Source organism: Ambystoma mexicanum, chromosome 11 (genome assembly GCF_040938575.1).
Source record: "Ambystoma mexicanum isolate Mex_15411 chromosome 11, UKY_AmexF1_1, whole genome shotgun sequence".
NCBI classification, from domain to species: Eukaryota; Metazoa; Chordata; class Amphibia; order Caudata; family Ambystomatidae; genus Ambystoma; species Ambystoma mexicanum.
In genome coordinates this window covers 927,878,770-927,906,167 of record NC_090934.1, presented here as the reverse complement: position 1 = coordinate 927,906,167, position 27,398 = coordinate 927,878,770, and the positions used below count along the sequence as shown (strand labels likewise).

Genomic DNA, 27,398 nt, shown 5'->3' with positions numbered 1-27,398 from the left:
TTTTGTTAGGTTTTCTTGGATTCTAGCTTCGGCCTGCATCTGATGGGCTGCTAACTGGGCTATAATCGCTGTTAGGTGGACATTTTATCCGGTGGGGTAAGGGTTCCTCCTGTGTTTTTTTTTCTGAATCGGAAATAAACAGGTCTCGACTCCTTAGGATAAAGTCTCAAAGTCATCTCATTCCTCTGAGTCTGACTCCGCCGAAGGGAATGATTTTTCTAGGTTGGTCCCTGATGGTACCGCAACGGATAGCAGTGGTGTACCAAAAAAATAAAAGGGCTGAGGATCAGGGGGTTTTAAGGCACTACGCCTAATAAAGGTAAAGGCTGGTCGAACTTTCAATATTATTCGATCCCACTGTTGTATATTAAGATGAGAGAGTGTGAGGGGATCTAAGAGTACCTGTGTTTTGAAGAACAGATCTTGTGGAACAGTCAGGATACGTAGTTGAGAACATAAAACTTATTTTAGAGTGGATACACGGTCAGAGTCAAGGAGTTCAAGTATTCTATTTTCCCCTTCTGGTGGTATGACAATTATCAGCATGGATCTTCAATTTTTTGCAACTGAATCACATCCCAATCCTGACACCATATGTAAGGAAGGCATGGTATCGAATTAAGACCGACACAAGTGACTACAGTTGAAGGGTGTTCATTGAACTTTCACAAGGGGGTGAAAAACGCCTATTTAAACCTGAATCTACAAATGGGAGCAAGCTAAGACCATCAAATAATAATAATGCAGTCCTACTAGGGCATATACTAAAACACCTATTGCCAATCGTTACTGCTAATTTACAAATAGTGTGGGGGAAGGTTCATGCAAAAGAAAGAAGTGTTCACAAAATGATAAGTCAGGATGGTCGGGCCGTTTGCCTCACTTCCCCACGTTTTCAGCATGGGGCAAGGCGGTTCACTAGAGCCAAGCACACACTATGGCTTCCTCGACACAAGGATACAGTTCCAATTCCGGCATGAGGGCCTTTTGCGCCCAAGTATCTTTTCTCATCAAAGTCTCTTGACTTAAAGGGCCTGATGTACAAAGCAAAAACAAAAAAGATATTTTCTTCTTATAATTATGTGATACGTGTCTCTCTCCCCGGATCCGTACCAGCCGGACTCGGATCCCTTTTCTATTATGGTGAATCCTACTCTTCTGGGCTCAGATCCCTTCATTTTAAGGTTCCAAAAATATTCCTTCTTGGGTGACACACGGTTCACCCCGGATCTCCCCTAACCGTGCTCAGACCAATTGCAGTTCACTTTATACTTATCAAAGACTTTTGAATGTGCACATTCAGTTGGATATCTAAAATAGACCTTTGAATGAGCACCCACAATGCGCCGGACCACTCTGTATACAGTATCTTAGTTGGCTTTTTCAAAGTACAGTCACTCGTTTAGTTTCCACTTGTTCGCGCCTCTCATCACCTGTGCTTCAAACACTGTGCTTTATGGATTTCTTCATACAATGTTGCCGCTTGCAACCTTGGTTCAAATACAAGCTGATTTTGTATCAGTTTCTCGGACTCACCGGCTGTGCTGCTTTTACTAGCACAGCTTTCGTGTAGGAGCCAAGGAAGTACCGCAGCGGCAATCGCTCCTCCCGTTCTCAGTTATCGCCACAGGAGTGCCCCGGATACTTTTGATGCACAATGTAGGTTTGTTCAGCTTCAGTTCCCGGTCTCATGCTTCTCACTCTCCAAAATTCATGAAAGTAACGGTTTCTAGAGTTCAAGGGCACTTCCCTCCTTGCAACCCTCTTAGTTCTTGGCGCCTTTTTTCCTTGTGTTAAATCGCCATCTTGGAACTGCTGCTTCCTCATGTGCTATTCCTCGCTCAGATTGTGCTTTCGTGCTCCGCCTTTAATCCGTGTGGGGAAGTGTGATGGGAGTCAGGTGTATGTAATGATCAGCAATTGCCTGACCATGGTGTTGGGACATGTCAGGTACACGGCTCTGGTGTTAGTCCGTTGTCGCTTACGATGAACTGTCTGTGAGAAAGTGTTCATGTCAGGAAGGGGGAGGGGGGGTTGAGCTTTCAAGTATCTTACCTGGTAGGATGGGGAAAAGGTGTTACAGGGAAGGGGATACTGCATCTCACCCTTCGGTGTCCCACTTCCTCTCCCCGAAGACCCCTCATCCAGGTGATACTCCCGCACTGGTCCACCCCCTGGAACTGGATCTAGTAGCGATGGCCATGTCCTGACCACCTGGATGACAGATCCCCAGGGAATAGTGGGTGAGACACACCTTCAGGTTTCTCACATGTGTCACAAAAAATGATTTGAAAAAGCCAAGTTTTAGGTGTGGCTTTGTGGATGCCTCCTTTAGAGTCACCGCAGCTTCAAAATGTTTTTATAGCTTCCCTTTTTGTATGCCTTCCATCGGCGCAGAAGAGATCAAAAGCATGTGGGAGTTTCTGTTCAAGATGTAATGGAGAGAAAGTGACTATGACCACAAAGATGATAAAGGGGAGATAAAAGAACATTTGTAGATCTTGAAGCATGAGGGTTGCACAGAAAGTAACGTGAAGAAGCAGGGGTGGCCCACACCATGAAAACAACACAGAGAAGGGGAATCTATGGTCTTGCTTTGAAGGACTGCCACGATTTGAAGGGGATAAATGAGCAGATGGTAGGAGTCTGTAAAGAACATGAAGAACAGAGTTGAGGAGATGAAAGAACTAGGTCGGAAATGTGAGAAAACCTGAGGGTATTCTCAATACTAGTCCCCTTGGGTCCTTTGTGCAGGTGGCCAAGGAAAGGCCATTGCTATTGGATCCCGATCCTGGGGGAAGAGGAGCAAGGGAGGATCACCTGGTTGGAGGATCCTTGGGGAGTGGGATGCCCTTGGGCGAGACATGGTATCCCCTTTTCCTATTGACAACCAACCCTTCCCCAACGTTCATAGGCTGTTATAAGCCAGTTCCCCTTATTTCTCCACAATTGACACTTGACAGTACTGGGAAGAAGAAGCAACTAAAAGCAATGAAGACTATGCTCCTTTACCACTCTGGTAATGGGACGATGAAGAGGCCCTCTAAACTCAGTTAAGGTCAGGCATGTCCCCTTTATTGTGGTCAGGCAGGGCTAATTAAGCATTCACACTTGCAGCCTATCAAGGGGCTGGTGTATAAAAGGAGACCTGCCCAGTGGAAAAAGCGACTGGAGGAGGGACTGGGAGAGCAACAGGAGAAGCAGAGAGGAGGCCGGTGCAAGCAGCAGGAGGGAAACGTAGAGGCACCAGGGACCAAGGAGAGAGGGGTTCCATGGAAGCGTAGCAGGGGAGCTGGGACTCACTGGAGCTGGATGAGCACGGTGAGGGGAGCTGTACATGAGGGCTGCCCCTTTCCTTGTTGCTTCACTACAGGGGTGCTTGAAGGACAGAAGCTGGAGCCCTAACCCTGAAGGCCAAAGGCTGTGTAATTCGCATCGCAACAAGGCTTTTAGCAGAAGGCCGTGTGAGCCACGCTACAACAAGAACTGGGAAAGCAACCAGTGAGTTTCGAATGAATGGGAAACCTGGTGCGCGAGTGTAGGAACTCTGTTATACGTTGAATACTTTGTATCGGAATGATCACGTGCTTTGAATAAGCACGTTTTCGAAAGTCTGAGTCCTTTCTTGTCAATTACCAAAGAACGGGGAAAAGCTGAGGATACTTTGTGTCAGAGTGGTCGCGTGTGGCAAGAAACACATTTTCGAAGGTCTACAAGCACCGGGCAATCCAATTAAAGGGAAACAACATATTTTAAAAGACTGGGAAACAACATATATTAAAAGACAGGCGACAGATGCTTTGTGAGCAGAAACGTTTGGTGTTGATAGATAACAGGAGGGAGTACAGAGAGAGGGGCAGGAAGTGAAGAGGCTAAGGAAAAAGAGACGGAGAAGGAAGACAGAAATGGGAGAGAAGGGACAGGAGAAACTGAGAGAATAGAGAAGGGAGACGTAAATTATCAAAAGAGCAACATCTTGGGAGATGGGAGTAGGAACCTCTCTACAGAAAGGAGGTGGAGAGACGATGAGGTTGGGAGGGAAGAGGGGAAAGCAACAAATGGGGAGAGGGGAAAAGGGGAAAAACCATATGCAAATCAGGCTTGGTCCCACCCCCGAAGGGGTAGTCCAGCCCGAACTGCTAGGTCACATCCCTTTTGCACGAGACCACAAGCATCCCCAGACTTGTTTCAGCCTTGTTGGGCGTCATCAGCCATCAGCCAAACCTTCCAGCCATCAACTCTTTTGTTTTGCTATTGTCACCCCCAGTGTGAAGGGTATGCCCAGACGTGGGTCCCTTGCCTGCTGGACCTAGAGACCCAAGCTACTCCTCACTGATGACGCCCAACAAGGCTGAAACATGTCTGGGGATGCTTGTGGCCTCGTGCAAAAGGGATGTGACCTAGCAGTTCGGGCTGGACTACCCCTTTGGGGGTGGGACCAAGCCTGATTTGCATATGGTTTTTCCCCTTTTGTAATGGCTTGGCAGGCGAAGAACGATGGTCTGGAGGGTTGCCCAGAGCAATGCCAGAGGTCAAGATTTATTCTAAACCTTCCAGCCATCAACTCTTTTGTTTTGCTATCGCTGTCATCCTAACAGAATGCTATGATGTGTTGTCATTCCAGTAAACCTCAAATGCACCTCTGCTGCTTCCTAGCCAGGTTTGAGCTATGTAAATACCATACAAAAAAGGTTTATTGATGGTGCTGATATTACTTGCAAGCAAGGTCTAAACCTATAATGCAATGTCTTCCAAACCCTCCGAAAACTGCTTATAGGGGCTAAAGATTAAAAGTGTATTCATGGTGGAGAGATCAAAGAAAAATGTTTCTACTCACCGACATCATAAGATCATTAAGGCAACATTTATTGTACAGAAAGTAACGTAGAAACATGACAATGTCAAATCAGAAATCGCTAACCTGTGACCCCTGGCGGTAGTGGGAGTTGTATTTTGACCGGTTTGAGAAAGTTGATGGCAGAACTCTGAGAAAGGCAGAGGAGGGGGCTGGCTGTGGATTCTGGGTCATCTGTAATCTCCTGTAGCTCCTTTTGAGTGATGGGTAAAACCTGAAGAACAATGTATGACAAATGATATAGAGATACAACAGGTTAAAGACGAAATAGAAACATTAAATCTACCAGAGATCTCTTTTAAAAACCATCAGATTGATTCCAAGATGGCTGCCTACAGGGGGAGGACGCGCCAAGTGTAGCTCGTCTCCGGCCCCTAACGAAAGCAGAGTTCGGCATTTCATCTCCCCCCACCCCAAAACGGCATATATAAACATTGGAAAACATCAGCCCTCCTCAGTAGGAAGGAAGTGATTAAATCAGGAAATTACTCAGAGAAAGGGCTGTAAACAGGCGCAGGGAACTGAAGAGCAGGGTGTGGCACTTGGGTAGGAGCGAGACAAAGAGGAAGGCTCCAGTGCGGGACAAGGCCTCCATAGATGACGCGGAAATGTAAGCAAACAAGGGGTCAGTGGAAGAAGTATCCTTCATCAGCCCACATGCGAACTGGCAGAAGACAAGAATAAAAAGGTGGTGGTGGCGCACAGCGGATTTACGGAGGAGGTAACGCAGGGAAGGGGGACACACCTCGATTGCTCAAACAATGGTCCCCAGGAGGCAGGAAACGTAGAAGGAGACGGCGAGTTCGCCGGGGGGCGAGATTTGAATACGTTTGAGACATTGGCGAAGCCTATGGATCATCCGGAGGGGGAGCTTATTCTTCACCAGTTTGTGGAGAACAACTATGGATCATCCAGAGGGGGAGCTTATTCTTCACCAGTCTGTGGATAATCTTATTCTAAACTGATTCCAAAACCAATGTTAGTTGGCGAAGGGGGAAGCAGAAAAGATAAAAACCATAAGGTGCAGACTGTAAAGGAACAGGGGAAGTCCTGGTGGTGGCGAGCCTCCGACCAAGGAGTGAGGTAATCTTCGAGGGAGACATGAGGACTAAGGCAGCAATTTTGGAGACAGGGCCTTTGTCGATAAGGGGTCATGGACTACGGTGAAAGATTTGATGGACTATATACTATAGAGCTGCACGTGGAACCCACAGGACTGAAAGAGCACAGTGAGAAGGACACTGCTATTTCCCCCCAGGTTGGTGGGATATCTGTGGGATGGCACAGGAGGGCATTGACGCTGGGCGCAAATCCAGATGATATTGCACGTCACAGGACTAAGCAGAGTGGATAACCGGGTCCTCCAGCCAACCCACCGAAGAGTGGGGCAGATCGGTGGTATACCCCTAAAGAAGCACATGTTGAATGCTAAAGGGAGAGGACATAGTAAAGGCAAACCGGCACCCCCCAGGCGAACACACGAAGGGCAGGGGGGACAATCACAGGGTGCTGGCAACCAGAGGTGAAAGATACACCCAGCGAGAAATGCTCCCTAACTCCTCGGTTGCCACAAGTAGCGACTAAAAAACACGGAGACCCCAGGGCAATTACCAAAGAGGAACTAATGCAATGTCTGGCCGAGCATCAACAACACCTCAAGGAAATGCTCCAGGAATCCTTCCAAGAACAGATTGTTGCAGTAAGATCGGACATAAAAAGTGCAGTTCTAGAAATTAAAGGGCAACTCTCTAAACTGGGCAAGCGAGTGGACAATATTGACCAAGCTTTACAAGAACTGGCAGAAGACTGAATTATAAAATCTTGTAGAAGCTAGCACGGATGACGCACAACTTAGAAATTCAGTGTGAAGATCTTGAGAATAGGTCAAGGCGATCTAATATACGTGTTAAGAACATTCCAGAAGAGATCGGATATAAAGACCTCAAGCACTCAATACAAGCTTTGTGTGGACCTGTTTCTGTCCTGGACGATATGGACAGAATACATGGGGTGGGCCCCCCTAGGAAAGAATCGGAGACCCGACCCCGGGATGTGCTGACAGCTTTGACATCATATGGCCAGAAAGAAGGCATCCTCAGGGCAGCTCAGTCAGGCACGTCCTCAACCATCAATGGATCGGAGGTTTAGCTTTACCAGGACTTGGCTTTTTCTACCCTAATCAAAAGGAGACAGATGAATCCGGTTACCGGCATTCTTAACCAGGAGAAGGTTAATTATAGGTGGACATTTCCTTTTTGCTTGCTATTCTACTGAAAGGGTACACGGGTTCGGGTAACAACATGTGAAGAGGGACTGGATGTGGTAGTGCCAGAAGACAGAGGAGACCGGACTGGGACATCGGATGCGGGAGAGGGACCTCCCAGCAAAGATGACAATGGGGATGGTCGATGGCAAAGCGGGACAACAGGAAGGCCCGTGCTCGGAAAGGTTGGGACAAATCAAAGGACATGCCAAAATCTGAGTGGTGAAGGCGGGGGGGATCAGGTATACCAAAGGAACTGGGAATTGTCGGGTTTGTGGTAAACAAGAGGGGGGGAATAACAATGGAGATGTAGGGCTGGGCGGGTTTGGGAGATGAGGTGGGCGACCAGATTGGGATCTCATGGAGAGGGCTAGTATACCTCTCTGCAGTTGATTGTTCCCAGGAAGTTAACCGCCGTATGGATGGGTTTTCCCAAAGTTGTCAATAGGACCCATGTAACGGCCTGAGTAAAGTTTAGGGGATGAGCGGTTTTTGGGGCAGGGAGTGGGTGGGGCCAATGGGGGGGAAGAGGGGAAGGGTGGGGGGTTAGGGGAGAGCTATCAGCAGGATAACTGAGAAAGCTCGGCAAGGTGTGGCTGGCAAACATATACGAGTCTCAAGGGTTCTAATTTGCAAGATACAAGCATCCCATTTTAGAACAGTCATGGCCTATGTAGACCCCGGGGGAATGATAAGGGGGCTAAGAGTAAGGGCCCAATGGAAAGGAATACGTAGGATTGAACTAGGTTTTTAACCATGAGTTTTAAAATACTTACGTACAATATCCGGGGCTAAACTTGCCGGCAAAGCATTGTAAATTAGGATCTTTCTTGAGGCGCGAGAAACCAGACTTTCTCGCGTTTCAAGAAGCCCATGTATGTAGAAAAGACAAATATTGAATCAGACTATATGGGTATCAACAGATGTTCCAGGTGAATACGAATTAGAAAAAAGTAGGGGTCTTGATTGCATTTAGAAATAACCCTAATCTGGTGATCCTATGATAAACAGGGGAGATACCTATTTGTTAAATTTCGCATTAAGAGATTATTTACAGCTGGGACAGTATATGCGCCAAACTGAGGACAGAAATGTTTTCTGAAGGCAACAATGGAGGTAACTGAAAATATGGCAGAGGGTCATATAATATTGACAGGGGATTTTAATATGATCTGGGATGCTGAAATTGATATTAGTCAAGTGGGATCTACGTCGCCGGCTACACCATCACAACGGCTCCAAGACAAGTTTACACAATTAAGGTTAGTGGATGTGTGGCGAACTAACTGGGCAAAGGATCTGGGATTCACGTTTTATTCACATGTACACATAACCGAGTCAGGAATAGACTATATTTGGGTATCCGCTAGACTAATGGGACAAAGTCAGGAAATCTCTCTGGGATCGATAGCACTAGGGGCGATATGGCCATGTCACCCTGCGATAGGGGATTGTGGAATTGCGTTCTGCCAGAACGGATCAATGCAGATACTGTTTCCACAGGGGAAATAGCAGAGCAAATTCAAGCCTGCGTCTGGGAAAATGCAATGGCAGATACCTCTTCGGGAATTTGGTGGGATGCCTTCAAAGCGGTAGTCGGGGGGGGAATTGACTGCCCGTAAGGCCTGAGGGAAAAGATAAGGAGACCACTTGAGGATGATTTAGAGACCCAACTCAAGAATATAATGGCAAAAATGGGCAATTACCCTACGAGGGAAACAATGAAAACATATAGAGTCATTAGAGGGCAGTTAGAACTATTAAGGGTGAAAAAGGTAGAGAGGACCCTACTTAGAACTAAACAACACTATTATGTTAAAGGGAATAGGGCGGGCAGATTATTAGCACGTCAGGTAAGACCGAGGACGGCCACCCAAACGATTTTGAAGATTAATAAAGAGGAAGGGGAGGAAGTTACCGACACGGAAGGGATAATAAGGTTTTTAGAAAAATTCTATGGCGCGTTATACTCCTTCGATAGGCTACTGGAAGGTCCGGTCAATACACGTTTAGCCAGAATATCGCTTCCGAAGTTATCAAGAATAGATAGGGAAGAGATTGAGGAGGATATTACAGAGGAGGAAGTTATTGCGGCCATAAAGGAACTACCATCGAAGAAGGCTCTGCGACCAGATGGCTTTACAGCTACATTCTATAAGTAGTACCGGCAAATTCTGGCACCTCACATACATGTCTACACAACTCCTTTGAAAAAAGTGGGCATATTACTGCCTCAATGGATGAGGCTAAATTGGTACTATTTCCAAAACCGAGTAAAGACCCGGTGCGGTGTGGGTTGTACAGACCAATAGCGTCAGTTAACATTGACGCAAAAATCTACACTAAGATATTAGCCACACAAATGGTGACCAGACTGCATATGTTAATAGGGCCCGACCAAGCAGGGTTTATAAAATAAAAAGAAATCGCCAGACCTTTCATAATTTAAGAAGGGTCTGTCACTTAATTAAGAAAGTGGGACGATGAGGGATCCCAGCGGCACTCCTCGCACTAGACACCAAAAAAGCATTTGATCGGGTAGAGTGGCCCTTTCTCTTCCAAACAATGCAGAAAATGAGGTTTGGAAAACGCTTTCTGCAGAGGATACAGGCAAACTATCAAACCCCAATTCTCCGGTTGTCCATCAATGGACAACTGTCGGGCCGATTCGCTTAGAGAGGGGTACCAAACAGGGATGCCTGCTGTCTCCTTTGCATTACGCAATATATCTAGAACCTTTCCTACAACGCATACAGAAGGCCCCGGGCATGAAGGAGATCCATTGCGGAGGGACTGAACACAAAATAATGGCATTCGCCGATGGCATGCTATTGGTCATGTCGGACCCCGGAGAATCGATGACAGTGATAGTTTCGGAACTAGTTATATTTGGGGCAGTCTCTGGGTTAAAAGTTAATCCACATAAATCCGAAATTCTTAACCTCACACTAACAAAGGATAACATAGCAAAAATCTGGAGCTCCATCCAATTCCTATGGGCAGAAGAAAAAATCTAATACCTAGGGGTCTTTATTACGAAATCAATGGTAGCGCTGTACGAGGCAAATTATCCCCAGCTACCCGATACACTAAAAAAGGACCGGCAAAGGTGGAACCCCTTATTTATATCATGGATGGGGTGCATGGCTTCGATTAAACTGGTAACTTTACCACGCTTTATTTATTACTTTCAGGCCTTACCAGTGGCTATACCCAGGAACTTTTTTAAAATCACTCAATCGCATCTTATCTACCTTCATATGGCAGAACAAAATACCATGGGTGGCCCTACAGACCTTAATGGCCCCTAGGAATAGAGGAGGGATGGCCTTCCTGGATTTTAGAACATACTATTGGGTGGCACAACTGAGGATATTGAAACAATGGCTGGCAGGAGATGACAGTAAACATTGGGTTGCTATGGACAGAGTTCTAGTAGGGACTCCCGTAGATGAGGTTCTCTGGCTACATAGAACCAATCGCACCTCCCCAGCGCACCCCTAACGAGTATGAAAGCATCCCGGATAACGGCACTAGTGGGCGATGTATGGGATGAAGTAGTGAAACAGAAACACATAACAATGATTCCAGGGCCCTTTATACCAATATTTGGGAACCCTCAGTTTACTCTGTGGATGGAGGCTAGAGCCTTTGGTAAATGGAAGAAGGGGGGTGTATAAGGCTTAAAGATCTCATGCTGGGCCAAGAAATCAAAACCTTTGAACAATGTAAAGAATCTTTTGCACTCACAGAGAGGGACCAACTCAGCTACTTCCAGCTTCGGCATTGGGCCTTGCATCCCCCCCAATAAAGCTCCAGCAGGTAGCACTGCATTTGAGAAATATATTAACATCGCAAACGGGAGACACCAATCTGACCTCAAACCTATATACCTTGCTGTGTGAAGGGTCCCTCATGACAAATGGCTATACATGGGCAAATGGGAAGGCGCATTAGATCACCATATAGCTGATGAGGAATGGGAGTCACTTTGGTTCAATATCCCGAAATGAACACAATCTATACAATTAAGGGAAATGTGGCTAAAAATTCGTACTCAATGGCATTATACCCCGGAGAGAAGCAATAAGATCTTCAAGGGGACATCGCCGGACTGTTGGCGTAAATGCAAGAAGCAGGGAGACTGGATTCATATATGGTGGTCATGCCCGGTTTTGCAGCCATTGTGGCACCAGGTTAATTGCACCATACAGGAGGTTCTGGGAGCTAATGTATCTTTAGGACCCGGCAAATACCTGCTAGGCCTTTGGACAAAAGATGGGATTCCACAAGCTAGGGAACATAAAAATCATTTGTGGTTTTGATGTTAATGGCCCAACTAGTAATTGCACAGAATTGGAAGAGGAGGCAGCCCCAACTTACCATGAGTGGCTATATAATCGGTGGCTAGTACTGGCCATGGAATGGGTCACGTATGACTTACAAGGGGAAGATAGAAAGTTCAGGAAAGACTGGGGTACATTACTGGACTTTTTGAAGGATGATTACAGATCTCATTTATGTCCACAAAACATCAAGATTTTGGACATTGCCTAATGCCTCATTATTATCTAGAAATTTAGGAAGCACAAATTACTAATGTCTATTTATCATTAATGGTTCTGCTGATGAGGTTGAAGTGGGGGAGGGCGATAAGACGGGGTCGGGGGTGATTAAAATGTAAACTTATAAAATGCCAATAAAAAACTATTTTCAAAAAACTATCAGATTATAGATGAATTTTTGAAAGAATACACAAAAGGAACTGAAATTCAAGAAACAGAAACAATTTAGAAGAGATGATCCAGATTATACAAACAGTTTCCAAAAACAATATGACTTCAAATATAATTTTAAACTGGCTTCAAAAACAGTTGCAGTACTGTTAGTAACAATATCTTCTGCATCATTATCTGAGATAGAGTATATAGGGATTAGTGATATATAACCAAATTCATCACTGGGTAGCACAGAGAGCACATTGGAATGCACTTTTTTAGAAGAATTCAAAAGGCACAAACTCAGTTTCAGAAGGGCAACCTACAATACCAGACGATCAACAAAAGGGCAATCTATTATGACCACTAAAAAAAACATAAAATAGGCAAAAGCGGAGGGAAATCAAACAGAAGAAGTCAACACGGGAGTAGCTACAAGATCACGAGGGTTGAGACAACACAACAAGAAAATCTAGTCATGAATTCTTCACATATTCATCTTTCTACAAGCCTTATCACAGGTCTCAACAAAGTTCTGTCTTTCAGTCCAACAAACACCATGGATTACATGCAAACAAACAGGCATCTACAAAGTTTTCTGACGCTTAAAGCTGAAAAAATATTTTGATACTGCACCCGCAATTAATAGACCTATGAAGGCAAAACCAATACCTTCGGGATTAACGGTGGATTTAGTTAAAAAACAATTACTCTATTAAATTTGGAAGGTGTAGATGAAGATTGTGATTTGGAACGCTTTGTATCATAACAAGACAGATACGTTCATTACTAAAGAAAGTATTTAAAACCAGGATCTAAATTCATGCCACAGCTAGCAGAAGTTAATGCGATCGACCACTTTAATCAAGCTGATGTGATTTATGTATCTAATTCCTTCAAAATCAAAAAATTCAATTTAACACTTGAAGAAAGTAAAGCCTTACAGGAATCTATGCAAAATAAAGATGTCATCGTCAAAAGTGCGGATAAAGGAGGCAAAATTGTCCTCATGAATAAAACTGATTATCTAGTAGAAGCAAATAAACAACTGAATAACGATCACTATTACCAAAAGCTAGATTCCAATTCATTATCTACTGTCCTTGCCAATTGGAACAAACTGAGCAACAATTGGCACACATTATTTATTAATGACGAGGAATACAATTATATGAACATACAGTATCCAGTAATGGCCATAATCTACTTCTTACCAAAATTTCACAAAAAATTAAAAAACTGTCCTTCTTGCAGAACTATAATCAATGGGATTAGTTTCATCATTGAAAGAATATCAGAATATATTGGCACACATCTTAATCCCCTTGCACAAAACCTATCATATATAAAGGACACCAAACATGTCAACCAACAAACTGAATCAATACAGTGGAATGAAAATTATAGACTAGTAACCATGGATGTCACCTCGCTATACACTACATCATGAGTCTGGAATAAAAAAAACAGAGCGTTTCTTAAAATCCAGGTAAATGTCTTGTGAACAGAATAAAATGATACTGGAAATGCTAAGGTTCACTCTCAACAATAACATTTTTACTTTTAATGACCAAATATACTGCCAGAAACAGGGGACTGCGATGGGAACTATATATGCCCCTTCATATGCATTTGTTCATGGGTAAAACTTTGAATTAGAACATGCTTGGACACATCCGACTTTCACTGAAGATGACAAAATTAACTACCGGGGACGCTATATTGACGACGTTCTATTAATTTTGAATGGAGATCTTAAATCATTGAAGGACTACGTAGATTATCTTAACATTAATCAGTACAACATACATTTAACAACGAAACAAAGCACAAAGTACATTTCTGGACTTGGAAATGTATGTCGAAGATGATGAAATCGGGACTACTATGTATCAAAAGCATATAACCAACAGCATTCTACATGCCAGGACTAATCATCCACAGCATACAATCAATAATGTTCCCTATGGAGAATTTCTACGAATAAAAAGGAATTGCATTACAGAAGCATCATTTTCAAATATTTTACAGAAAAGTGTTCGAAAATTCAAGGAAAGAGGACATTCCAACAATACATTAAGAATAGCTACAAAAAAAGTAGTCATCAGGGATAGAGCACTACCTTTGGTCGATAAACCACAAGAAAAAGAACATAATGAATTTTCGTAACCAAGATTAGTCACTAGATGCAGTACTGATCATTACAAACTTAGAAAGATCTTACAAAAGCTTTGGAATACTAGATGCCACAATAGCAAAAAACGTAGGCAACAAAGGAACATTGCTTTCACTTTGGGAAATGCCTATGCTTAAAGGAAACTTCAAGTGTGGTAAATGTAAAGCATGACCGCAAACTTTGGATAAAGAAAAGTCAATAAAACTCCCAAATGGTAAAACAAAAAGTATAAACAGTTTCATCAACTGTGACACCAAATATGTAGTCTATTGCATACAATGCCGCTGAGAGAAATGGTATATGGGTAGCACTAAAAGAAAGTTGAAGATTAGAATTTGTGAATATCTACGAGCAATAAAAAATGGAGGGCAAAAATATCCCATGGCTATACATTGCCTAAAAGAACATTTGGGACAATCAACTGATCATTTGCAATGTATGGGACGAACAACAGTTCCAACAATGAAAAGAGGTGGAAACAGAGAACTTAAACTACATCAGGTTGAGGTGAAATGGATCGTAAATATGGACTCTTGTTTCTCTGGATTAAATCAAGATAGTGAACTATGGTCTTTCCTATGAATACAAAACAGAGGGGTCTATATGAAGGGACAAATAGATATTGCACCAACAACAGTTTGTACAAATTTAGATTATGTCTAAACATTTCAGGTAAATGTATTTTTAGGTGTTGTAATTAGTGAACAGTCATCATTGCATGCCATATGGCATTTTTTGATAACTCACAACTTTATATAAGATCACTGACAAATTTGTTTGTAAATAATCTGAAACCAGTATGATATTTTTAAGTAGGAAATATGTGTTTGGCTAAGGGTGCAACGCAATTAGTCTCAAACCACAACACTAAACGTCAACTATTACCATTCCACAAAGGCTGCGGTAGTCAACACTAAAAAACACAAGATATGGCGCATTACGCAATGACGTCATCAATCTTCACGTTTGCGTGATGAAATCATTCCTATCATAAACACTATGCCGCCATTTTGTTTCGTGGCAAACCACGAGATTCGAAAAAATACATTTGGAGCACTGGGCTAGCATATCCAGCCGATTTTGAGCAACTATTAGGTAAGTCACAGATCCACACTTAAGACATAAATGGGAGACAAAATAGAAAATAATCCTTCTCATAGGCTTTTTATTTTATGTAATTATAGAACTTCAAGAATAGAGAGACAGTAATCAGAGATTATTGAACGTTCCTGATCTTTTGGATAATATGTGCACTATTTTTTGGATATCACAAAACGATTGAGGTAGGCAAACCATGGATTATCTTTTTACTGCTACAAGCTAACAACTGGTTCCATAGTAATCGCTGATTATATAATTTAATCCGTCAAAAAGACTTATTTTCCAAATCTTTTCAGTCAATGAATAAGAGGGATATGTGCACACAATGTGTTATGTAATGATTTATTTGTCTGATGCATCAGTGTTCTTTAAAGCAATTTTTTGTAGTCTAGTTTACAAAGCAGAACTCAAATTATACATTTTTATTTAATTCTCTAGATCAATAAAGTCGTCCTGAAGATCCACCCAAATAGGGGGTGAAACACGTGTAGAGGCACAAGGATGCTCGAGATAAAGTACATTATGGACATATTTGAATAACAAAACAAATAAAGTTAATTGAAAAAGAGCAAATCTATCTTTTTTTGTCTGGTGCATCTATCAAAGCATGACTTCACGATGACCTGAAATAAAGTTAAATGAGGAACTAGCCTATGTCTACAGAATAATATATGTAAAGTTTAATAGATGTATTCATTACTTCTGCTCGGTTATATGGTTCACAATGTTAAGCGTAACAGAGCAAATTTCAAATTTCTTTGTAGTATACAGCACATTTTATATGGACAGGCACCTGTTTGTTTCACTTAACACATAATGTGCTCTCAATATCTCTCTGCTTTCCTTTTCCCTCCTTCTAACAGTTCCCCTTTCAGCTAGTTGACAAAAGAGGTCTGGTCTTTCTGTAATTTGTGTTTTATCCTGTGACATTTGTTCAAAGGGGTGACAAGGATCAATAACCAGGCAAGGGTAGAAGTGCTAATTAAACTAAGTTTCTTTATTTTTGAAATATAAGACAAGATGGGAAACCAAATTGCACTTCTCATGACTTCGGCCAACACAAATCTTCACCACAAAGGGGAGTGCCTTCTGGCCTCAGGTTACGCTTAAGAGTTTCCTGCACCCTCCTTCTCGGGGTTGATCGGTGTCCTCACCCCTAGGTTCTCAGTCTGTGGTCTCCCTTCTACCCTCTCAAGCTATTCTCCTTTGGTCTCAGTCCCTGGCTTAAAGAGGTTCCTGTACACTTCTTCTTCGACTTCTCTGGGGTCTCACCTCCCTTGTTTGGGACTCCTCTTATTTCAAACTTGACTACTGATGTAGTCAGCTTTTTCCTCCCTTGAGTTTTCACAGGAACAGCTCTTAAGAGGGTCTCTGTCACTTCCCTACCTTAGAGTCCTGACTCCTAAACGTTTCCACTCCTCTTTACCCATGTGCTTGTCTTTCACCTCCTCGACTCCATGCCCTGGTCGTGTTCCTCCTCCCACCATGGGCTTAACGCCTTAACCCCTTCAGATCGGGTTCTCACCCCACATTCTGCCTTTGTCAAGTATGCCTTCTAGTTCCTGATATTAGTCAACAGGTCCTTGCTAGCTAACTGATGCCCTTCTCCCCCACTACATCCCAATGTCTCCTAACAATCTACTGCTTCATTGCAGAAACCTTCTGGCGTTTCCAAACAATATGCTGATGTTCCTAATCAACCTCCTGATGTTTCCACCAAGCCTCCTGCATCCTTTGAACCAACCTGTGCCTGATATTCTACTGTCTCCTCCTGATGATCTTCTACCCATGATGCAAGCCTTCTTCAACTTTTCGGTACTCTTGCCCTCTTTCCCCCTTCCTGATAATCTCCTCCTTTTGCTTCCTAATACTCCTTCTCCCCTTCTAAGCTCTTCCCTCCTTCAAAATCTTCTGTCGCCTCCACAATACTCTCACACACCTCCTCCAAAGTCTCTCTTACTCTTCCAAAGTCATTCCACTTTCTAAACCCCTCCAAAATATATCTGCTCTCTCGAACTCCTCCAAAATCTATCTGCCAGTTCCCACACAAAGCCCAACTCTTCCTGACTGGGTTTATACTGACTGAGTAATAAATGGGTCTCCAAAAAGCAACCCATCTGCTTTGAGCTTCGACTCAGAAAATGCTAGGCCTACTAGGTTTGAGTCCATTTGTAGTAGGATGCTTCTCCTCTTTTCTGCAGAGGGCACAATTTACATTGTCCACCAAAACGGATTTCTCTCTGAGCCCATCATGGTAGGATTTTAGAATCAGTTGGAGTACTCGACTCTGTGGCAAGCATCGCTATGTCCACTATTTTCACAGTGGACCCTATCCAATCCAAGAGTTTACCATTTATTTTATTTTGCATTTATAAGGCACTTACACAGCAAGTAAACTGTGTTTGAAAGTGCCCACAGGGCAACAGGGAGGGAACATGGGATTGAAAAACAATTAAAACATTGAAGGATAAAAACGGACCTACTACTTTTGAGCATTCGGAACGTGCAAGTGCAGAGAGAGGAGAGGGGAAGAGGGAGTGGGGAGTAAGTGCTAAGAGTGCCTGTGCTCTTGAGTTAGCAGCAGATATAAGTGCCCAGTGGAGAGGTCAGCTGCGAATAAATAGTTAAGTACAGGCCTCCAGTTCTAGGGTGTTTATTAAACTTCCAAAAAGGGTTTGAAAAACACCTATCTAATCCTAAATCTAAAATGGGAACAAGCTACGACCATCAAATAATAATAACGCAGTAGTGTCTTGTCAAAATAAAAAGGCCTATATTGATAAACCTATTGCCAATCTTTACCTCTAAATACAGTGTGGGAAACAATGTTATGTAAAAGAAAGAAGTGTTCAAGAAATTATATGTCAGGATATTCATGCTGTTGGCCTCCCTGCCCCACGTTTTCAGCACGGGATAAGGCAGCACACTCAAGCTTAGCACAGTCTCTGGCTTCTTCAGCACAAGGGTGCAGTTCAAACATTAGCACCAGGGCCTTCTGTGCCCAAGTCTCTTTGCCTTTCAAAGTCTCTTCTTTCAGAGGTCCTGATGCGACAAACAAATAATACGTTCCTCTTCTATTAGGGTTTCACACGTACTTAATTATCATGTGATTTACTATTCACCTCGCATCCCCCTTGGTCGGGTTCAGCTCCCCTTTAACACTTACTATCTAAATGCCAAGGTACATGGAGTATGAGGGTCAGAAGATTTGGTAGGTGTGTCCATCATTAATCCTGGTTAAATACCAACGAATTCTGGGGTCGATTATCCTCAGGAGCCTGGTCTCTCAATAGAACTCATCAGAGCCCTAAGGGAATTCCAATTGATCATTGATTGAGATCCACAGAGGAGAGAAGGAAGGGAATGGGCAGTGGAGGCCTTCAGAGCCCTGGTACTGTTTCTTTTGTTCTCTTTTTGTTTTTGTTCTCTGTAAAATGCAGTTGTTTTGAGACCGGCTGGTTCTCTTTCCTTTAAATGTGCTTTCTTTAGTTGTTCTGTTTCCGCCTTCCTCCTCGTTGTTTTTGTGGGTTTGATTTAGTTTTTATCTGAATAATTGAAAAAATGGAGTGTGTAAATCGATTGAAGTGATTCAGTTTTATCTTTTTGTATGTATTATCTTTCATGTGTTTAAAGTCTAATTTTGGCTATTGCACGATCAATAAATAAAAATAAAAAAGATCCCCTTTAACACAATGCTTGTAGAATTTCCATGCATCCAATTTCTCGGATGATTCACGATGCACCCCGGATGCCCCTCAGCTGGGCTCAGATCCGTTTTGACACAGTGTTCAATCAGTCTCCCTCTGCCGGGCACAGACTAATTTTAATTCACTTTAACACAAACTTGCTTTAACCCAAAGCTTTCAATTGATCTCCCTCGTTCGGGCTCATTCTTCCTCCAGGTTAGATCTTGATATCTCCTGGGGCTTGTCACAAGATCTCTTCTACCTCAAACACCCTTTCATTTGTTTACAGTATTGTCTACTGAGCATCCCAGCACTGTTTGTAATGTGGAGGCCCACTACCTGTCCTAATCCCCTGAAAATTCACATATCCCTGGGGATATGTTCTCCTTTCTTTTACTTGCTAGGTCAGACTGGGCATTCATCTTGCAGCGCAATGTTAAAGTAAAGAGAGGCATGGCCGGTTTGTGAGGAATCTGAGGGTGTCCTCACTTCTTTTCCCCCCTATATCCTCAAGCCAGGTGGCCAGGGAAAGGCCGTCGCTATCAGATCCAGACCCTTGGGATGGATATGCGAGAGAGAACTACCTGGGTGGAGGAGACTTGGGGGGGTGGAGGAGAAGAACCCTTGGGTGAGATGCGGTATTCCCCATTACCCTTTGGCAACAAGTCTAACATCCCAGAGCCTTTGTAGGCTATTACCAGTCCCTTCCCTATTTGTCCAATAGATCGTTCCCCAGTCGACACCAGTCAGGTTCTAGGACGAGGAAGAGACAGACCAGAGTCATACATCCTCCTTTTATTCACTCACAAACACCATTTTGTTACTGGGACGAGGAGGAGGCAACCAAGAGCAGTGCAAGACTCCCAAACCAGCAATGTGCATGCAGTCTAGTACTTTTTGGACCAATCAGCCTGGCAGGAGGTTTGAAAGCAGCAAGAAGGAAGAAGATGGAGTGAGCTGTGGAAGCAGTTCTACGGACTGCTGGATGAGAGCAGATCTTTCCCAGAAGGCAGAGTAGCAGACCGATGGATCGAGAACCCCAAAACGATGCAGTGGGAAGGAAGGCTAGAGGAAGCTAGGGGCCTGTGGCAGAATGCATTAAAGGAACCGGCGTGACCAGGCGAAGCTGGAAAGTGAGGCCTGAGCTGCGAGAGACGCATCAGTGGTGGGAGCGTAGCCACAGAGAGCAGCTGGGGAGACAGAGCAAGGCGCTGCACGAGAAAGAGACAGAGCTTGTGGCAGCCAGAAACATCGCTGGACCGCTGTAAGCATCGACCAGTGAGTCAACCTAGGAAGGGGACCAGGACGGCAGGAAAGCATGTAACACTTACAATGAATGACGATCTAAATGAGAGAAAGCACTTTGAATACTGAAATTAACGAAAGCAAGTCGTTTGAATACCGACCTGAATGAAATCAAGTACGGTTGAATACTGTTATGAATGAAAGTAGTTTTGTGGATTTGTGGAATCACCCGATATAAAGGAAGTGTGCAGGTTGAGAGAACAAGCATTAGAAAGAGCCATACGGATATAAAGGAATTGTGCAGCTTGAGAGAACAAACATTGGCGAGAGTCGTAAGAATAGGTGAAAATGAAACAAGTGAATATTGGCCAAACAAGTAATGGTAAAGCATCATGAGGATGTGAAATAAGAATAAGTCAAGCAGCACTGTAGAAGTGAAACAGTGACAACGCGCATATGAAGAAGATGCCAATGAGGTGTGTTGGTTGCGTGAACTGTAATGGGTGAACCGTGTGGTCTGACAACTGCGCCTAGACCGAGGGCACCCATCTATGGAAAAGCCACTGAAAATACTTACAAAGAAGCTTGTGATTGAATTTAAAGGAAATCTTGTGTGGACTAATATTAAGGAACAGAACTTTGTGAAATTGGTGAAAGACAACCAAACCAGAAGTATCCCAAGGAATTGTGTTTTTAGAATTGTTGACAGACTTGAAAGCTTGGGGGAAGGTAACACCTTTTTGCACTGTGAACTATGTTGAACCTTGGGGAAGGGAAACCTTTTACAAGCAAAGAGCTGGAAGAAGCTTAGAAATGTTATTTGAACACTTATTATGTTGAGGCTGACATCCCTACACATTGTATACAAATAGATGTGAGGGCAAGTATAGGTTTTGGACACAGACAGACATTTACTTTGGACTTCCTGACAGACTATCCTTGGTTTCATTTAGGTGGGGAAATCCCACTTCAGCATAAGGCAGGTTAGGCCTTTTTCCAACCTTCTTTTTGTTAAATAATGTTTATAGCCCAAAACATTAATTCAGTTGTCTCGGTCTACTTCACAGGCGCAACATGGAAGGCAGTCCACCTGTTATATAAAAGGTTCACTTTCTTAATGCCACTCCCAATATTCCTATGGGCATAACTGTGCATAACTATGTAACTCACTTAGGGCAGAACGGGTAGCGCATGCTCTGGGAGGTTAGGTAGAGGGCTGACCACTTGTTGCAAGAGAGGATTCCTTTCATAAAACCACATATAATACATCAGAATCAGAGAAAATTATGTTATATTCAGCTGTGGGACTCAAAGTAATACTGAAAGTGCCTTTGGATGTTTGGCTCAAGACAAAGCTAGTCTCTCCATGGGGTTGACAGCTGAACATAAACAACACACCCCTTTGTCGCCACGGAGTAAGAATAAAAGCACAATCCCCCTTGAATGGCAGAGAAGAAGCAACACGCAGAGGCGAGCCTCTGATGTGAGCATGTCACTGAGAGGCAAAGCCGCACTATACAGCAGAGCAGGCTGTGGTGCGGAGAGGGGCTGGAGGAGGAGAACAACCCTGCCGACCCAACACAGAGCTGTGCAGAGTCAGCCAGGCCAAGGCTGAGCGGAGCAGGCCTTACCTGGAGGCACAACCATGTAGAGGACATGGTGGGCCTGGGGCCCGAGAAACAACACCGAAACTAGACTGCGAGGGAGGAACAGATCTTCCACTCACAACGAGGAATCCCAGGAGCACAGAAACGCTGAGGCGAGGGGACTGCACAACTTGCTCATATCCAGGCGGGAACGCCGGAAAGCTGTGGGGGATGCCACTGCTACTGAGCAGACGCCACCTCACTGGAGCACACCCTGCAACATAGAACGGTACGCAGGTTGTTCATAGTGGAGGGGGGTGGAGAGACCAGACAGCAAAGGAGGTAGAAGGAAGGATTACCCTGACCCCATACCATGGCCAGAAAGGCCCAGAGAAAAAGAGAGAGAGAGAGAGAGAGAGAGAGAGAGAGAGAGAGAGAGAAGAAAGTAACCAAGGGTTACAGTAGCCTGAGAAATCCGCATATTGCAATCAGCCAAATGGCTCACAGAAACTATTGTGAACCAAGAGGGACCTATGCAAAAAGGGGTCACGACTACCCGTGTGAGATAAGTGAGACATTGGGACAGAGAAACCCGAGGGAGCAGGCGCGGCCCAATAAGACAAGTGAAGAACCAGTTCAAGGTGAACCCAGAGGGAAGCAATACGTGAACCTAGTGGGGAGAAGCCCATCCAAGTGGTGGAGAGGGATTAAGGAGGCATTCCTCCACCTACGACAACTTGGACATGTTATCTTTCCAGGAACCTCAGACTTTATTTTGCAAACTTGAGAAACGTTTGTAACTTTGACAGATGGACAAGAACTGTTAAACCAGGGAGAATTATTTTCCGCAGATAAGCGTTGAATCCGAAACTGGAAGCCCTGAGAGAGATCAGAGTAACAATTCTGAAGGCAGGACACTCTTCCTAGTTTTTCTTATATTTTTCTAAGTGGTAGTACCAGTTTAGAGAACTGGTTTTGGGCAGAGGACCATTTTTGTTATTTTGCCTATTGACAAGCACTTTAGTATAGTTTGTTAGTAAGGGAACTCCTATTTTAAAGCAATAGGGCTAGACAGTCATTTTCTTAAGTTAAAAAAAACCTTAGTCAACATGTCCTCTGATTCGAGTCCTTCTTCTGGCTTGCCACAGGCTCATGTTACAAACATTGTCTGTCTCCGATGTCTGACTTAACACGCACCCCAGACATCTGCACCACATCTTGTAACAGAAGGGATTTTTGAATTTGTTTTTTTTGGGATGTAGCTCAGGAGGACAGGTTGCAAGGTTTTTGTGAAGCAGAGAATACTGCTTGCTATTTGGTTCAATCTTTCCACGGTTATTTTGTTTAAGTGATCCTCCCAGTTATCATTGGCAGAGAATGTAATCACTTGTATGCGGGTAGTATAGCTCAGTGGCAACACGCTCATCTTGGAAGCAAGACGATGCAAAGCAACACAGGTTCGCATCCCGTGTCCGCGCTTAGAAACCTCTTTGGTATTAAGTGTATTATAAGGGGGAGCTGTCGAGCAGCGTGAGGATGAGGACCTAAACTTCAATCGCTCCGCTGTGGCCTTCGAAATCCTGGCGGAAAAGATCCTAAACGGCCGAAGATCTACGGGATTTTCACCTAAATGCTGAGGTCGCTATAAGAGCAGCAGGAAGCCCAGTTGATGCTGATGCGAAACAGGCAGCCGGAGGGCCGTGCAGTGTGTTCACAGCGGGAAGCGGCAACAGGAGAGGGAAGCCAGCTGAATGGGAGATGTGCTCCCATCCAAGCGGGCACTGCTGCAGAGTGCAAAGTGAAGCACCAGAGCTACTGGGGCTTCAGAGGCAGAAGAAGCAGTCCCCCAGACCAGAGTTGAGCGGATGCTGTCAGGAGAGCGGGCAGACTACAGGAGGTCCACTGTCTCGGAAGAGCAGTCAACTAAAGTTGAGAGGACGCTGTCGGGAGACTGGGCAGACCACGGGAGGTCTTCCGCCTCTGACGATCAAGAAGCGGAGACGCTGATTCAATCCAGTGAGTTGACCTAAGCCCAGAGGTGATCCTGTGGCGCTCTGATAAGACTGTTTAATAGTAACAGAAGTGTAAAGTGACCGTCAAGTGAAGCGGTCTGCGGTCGGGAAGGCTGCGTTTTGTTTTGGCTCCTGACTTTCTCCAGTGTGCTCCTGGTTACCTGGCTATCTTGGCGACTCCTCCTGTTCCTCTTCTGCCGGGCCTGCCCTCAAAACCATGTGACTCCCGCGAAGCAGCAGCAGATGATTGGCACAGCGAGTAGAGCGCTGGCTTTGACATCCGTGCAGAGCTTGCTAACGCAGGTTCGAATCCCAGCAAGGGCAAACTCGGCCTTTCATCCTTCCGAGGTCGATAAATGAGCACCACACACCGTGGGTAATAATAAGCAGCGCTCAGATACCTGAGGGTTCGTAGCACTATATAAATGCAAAATTATTAAAGTGACCATCAAGGGAAGCGGTCTGATGGCTGAGAGGATCCCGAGTCAACGCTGCCAAGCCCAGTTAAGGCTTTCCTCTTTTGTCTGTGCACTGCAACACCGATGGGTCGAACTGGCCTGAGAAGTCAGGGCGGCGTTAAGCCGACAATGAGAAAGCTAAAACCAATACCACCAAACAAAGCAAACAGAAATGCCAACACGGAAACAAGTCCCCCTTGTTTCTTCAGTTCTCTAAAGCGAAATCAAATTGCGTATCTTTTCAGGAAGATGCTATTGTCGCCAAACTGTTAAACTTAGGGCATGAGGCACCACCACCGACAAATGTGGAACCGCTTCAGAGAAAACCTATGACCCTTTGGCTCCTATAATCCATAACACTGGACACACGCAACATTCCCCTCCTGCGCATAAATCTGATCACTAACATTTTTTTTGAAATCTAGTTCCAGCATGGAAATTAAATCTCTCGATCGGCTGAGGAATCTGGAAGAGGTAGATCATTCACACGTGAATGATCCAAGCATGATACATTTGGCCCACCTGGTATTCCCTTATCCTCGGTGCCTTTCTGTGCCATGGCGAGCCTCTCATTGCAACATTCTAACGATAGTTTGGCCCCCGACTCTTCAACTCCTTTGGCAAACCTTTTGGAAGAAAAGAATGCAAAACAATCTTTAACTGTGGGGTCCATTTCAGTTCTCCCCTGGAAAGAGCTGGCCTTTACCATACACTCTTAGAGGGGGTTGATAGAATTCGCCCGACTTCACCCACAATTTCAGTGCTAAATATGGTACTTAGCTCTTTTGTTGCACTATAGCATAAAATCTTCGAAGAAGTAAGGGGCCACACAAACTATCATGATGCGATTGCACGGAAATTGGATTTAATGGGTGGGATGCTGTGTCCCCTTCCGTTACTGTCACCGGTTCGGTTCCCAGAAAAGCAGGTAGACGGCCAGACTTAATAATCCTTGATTATTCAGTCGCATTAGGTGAAATAAAGGGCCAAAAACTGGGTTCCTCGCCCTTGCCTCCACCAGCTACCTTGACAAAAGCATTCCCGAGAGAAACTACTGCAGAAATCGCCATGGTAGCTACTAAACGTCCCAAGAAAGAAGCAGTGTATTCGAATAATGATAAAGTTGCAATTGAGAATAAAATATCTAAAACTGAAAGAAAACTGCGCACAAATTAACGAGTGTTCTGCCTTCAGTCACTGCCTTCTTCGAGACAGAGCAAAGGAACCTGACGCAAACTCCTGAGGAACCCAATTTAGGAACAACAGTAACAGAAGCTGAAGTAACTACCTTGTCGAACGCCACGCCAATAATATCCTCCAAGAAAGCCTCTCCATCAGTGCTTCCAAACGAACTGCCCAAAACATGTGTCACGTGCGAAAATGAAAACTGGGCTGCAGCACACCCATCATCCCAGTGGCCTCCATCTCAGCTGGCTTTCTGACTGAGGCTTATGCCGATCCTTGCTGTAAACATATGGACATCCATCTCCCTCTCAAAATAGGAATAGTTCAACAAACAACTGAAGATAAACCTACCAAACTCACAACATCCAACACCAACGATGCAGTTCACAGTGCCCAATCCCAGAGATTAATTTATGTTACCCCGAGATTGTAGAGCATTGCATTCCTCATTCTAACTGTGAAACTGCAAGAAAATTTGAAAACAGAGATGGCAGTTTGCCTTTGACCACAGGGGGCCGCAATTCTTTATCGACACCTAAGACTTACGTCGATATTCGGTCCGTCTTTGATAAATTATACTGGCACAGACCCGATATGGCCCACAAGCATCTACCTACTGCTCCGGAGGCCCCGAGTCTGGACGTGAGGTGGAAATCAGCAAACAGATGGGCTTAAAGATTCAGGTGTTGAACCACCAACACGATTCTAGCTCCTTCTCAAGTGAGTCCAGCAGGCGTATATTTTCAACTCTCACTGTCTTACGAGGTGCCCGAGGACCTGACCTTCCTGAGAATTACTACACGACTGAAATTGACACTGACAATCTTCTCTACTCCCGACAAGACAAACCCTCTTACCAATGTGAAGAATTGAAGGCGTTGACGTTTAAAAATCCGCCTCTCCTCAGTTTTGCTAAGTCTCCTCCTCGACATGACAAAAAAGCCTCTAAGAAGCTCTATAGGACCAGTCAGTCCTTTGGAGAGGTTGATGTCTGCCTGAACAGATCCAATGTATTAAAAATATTCAGGGAAATTCCTTCCTTGCGTTCTATTTCTTCTTTGGATATCCAACAAATTAATTTCCCAAATCGACCGCAAACAAACAAATCCGTCATTCATTTCTTTTCCACTCAATGAACCTGGTTTTGTCCCAAAGAGCGAAACATGAAGGCTTGTGTTTTATTATTGAACAAAGTTAATGACCAAACAAGGGTCCACGACAACTCTGGCCACTCAGCATCCCAACTTAATTTCTCCAACCATGGATTGTCACTCAAGGTAGACAGAGATTAGCAAAGCAATCACATAGGAAACAGTGTCCGCAACCACTCTGACGTAACCTCAGCTTTGTGGGCTAGAAATAGCATATGACAAATTGACTAAGGGACATGCAAAACAATCCTGAAGTATTAAATTTGTCACTTGGAATTCCCGTGGGTCTCCTCATTTGAATGAAACTACCAATGCCTGGTCCTATCTGAAAACAAACACAATAATGTTCTTACCAGAAACATAGCTAATCACCTGTCCCCAATTGGATGGTTGCGAACTTGTATTTCAACCTGCCACGTCAGTTGAATTGGGAAGAACATCAGGAGGGCTATTGATAGACATTCGTACAGTTCATGGGCTGTCAGTTAAGAAGATTACAGACCTATGGTTTGGTAGTCTAGCTGCTGAGATACACTCTGCTGAGCTATCTGCTCCTATACTCCTTGTTAATATCTACTGGCACAAAGGGATTGCAGTCCTAGATAACTTTTTAACAACTCTACAAAATATAGCAAGATGGAAAACATAACATCAAACAGGGGGGGCTTCATTGTAGTAGCTAGTGATTTAAATGCTGATTTTCCTGATCGTTTTCTTGACGATGAAACCTGTAGTGTGGGTGCTGATGTTTATCCCAAGAGTGATAAAGCAATGGCAGGGCTAAATTGGGCAATCACTATGAGAGGGTTAGACCTCCATATGGTTAATAGGCCTGATCAGGCAACAGGCAAAAGAATACCCACATGGCTTAGAGGGTCAAGCAATTCGATACTGGATTATATATTTGTTGATCGCCTGCTAATTGATGCTTGTTTAGATTTCAATGTCTTTGAAAACATCTG

General features: G+C 44.1%; 1 protein-coding gene across 4 annotated transcripts in view; it reads right to left on the bottom strand.

The window, feature by feature from the left end:
- Positions 1-27,398, bottom strand: part of PIDD1 (p53-induced death domain protein 1) — a 602,358-nt gene that overhangs the window by 169,064 nt on the left and 405,896 nt on the right. For all 4 annotated transcript variants that reach the window (XM_069624025.1, XM_069624027.1, XM_069624026.1 and 1 more), the window contains one exon: positions 4,922-5,069. In XM_069624025.1, the coding sequence (XP_069480126.1) occupies positions 4,922-5,069 (148 nt within the window). The remainder of the gene's footprint in view (positions 1-4,921; positions 5,070-27,398) is intronic.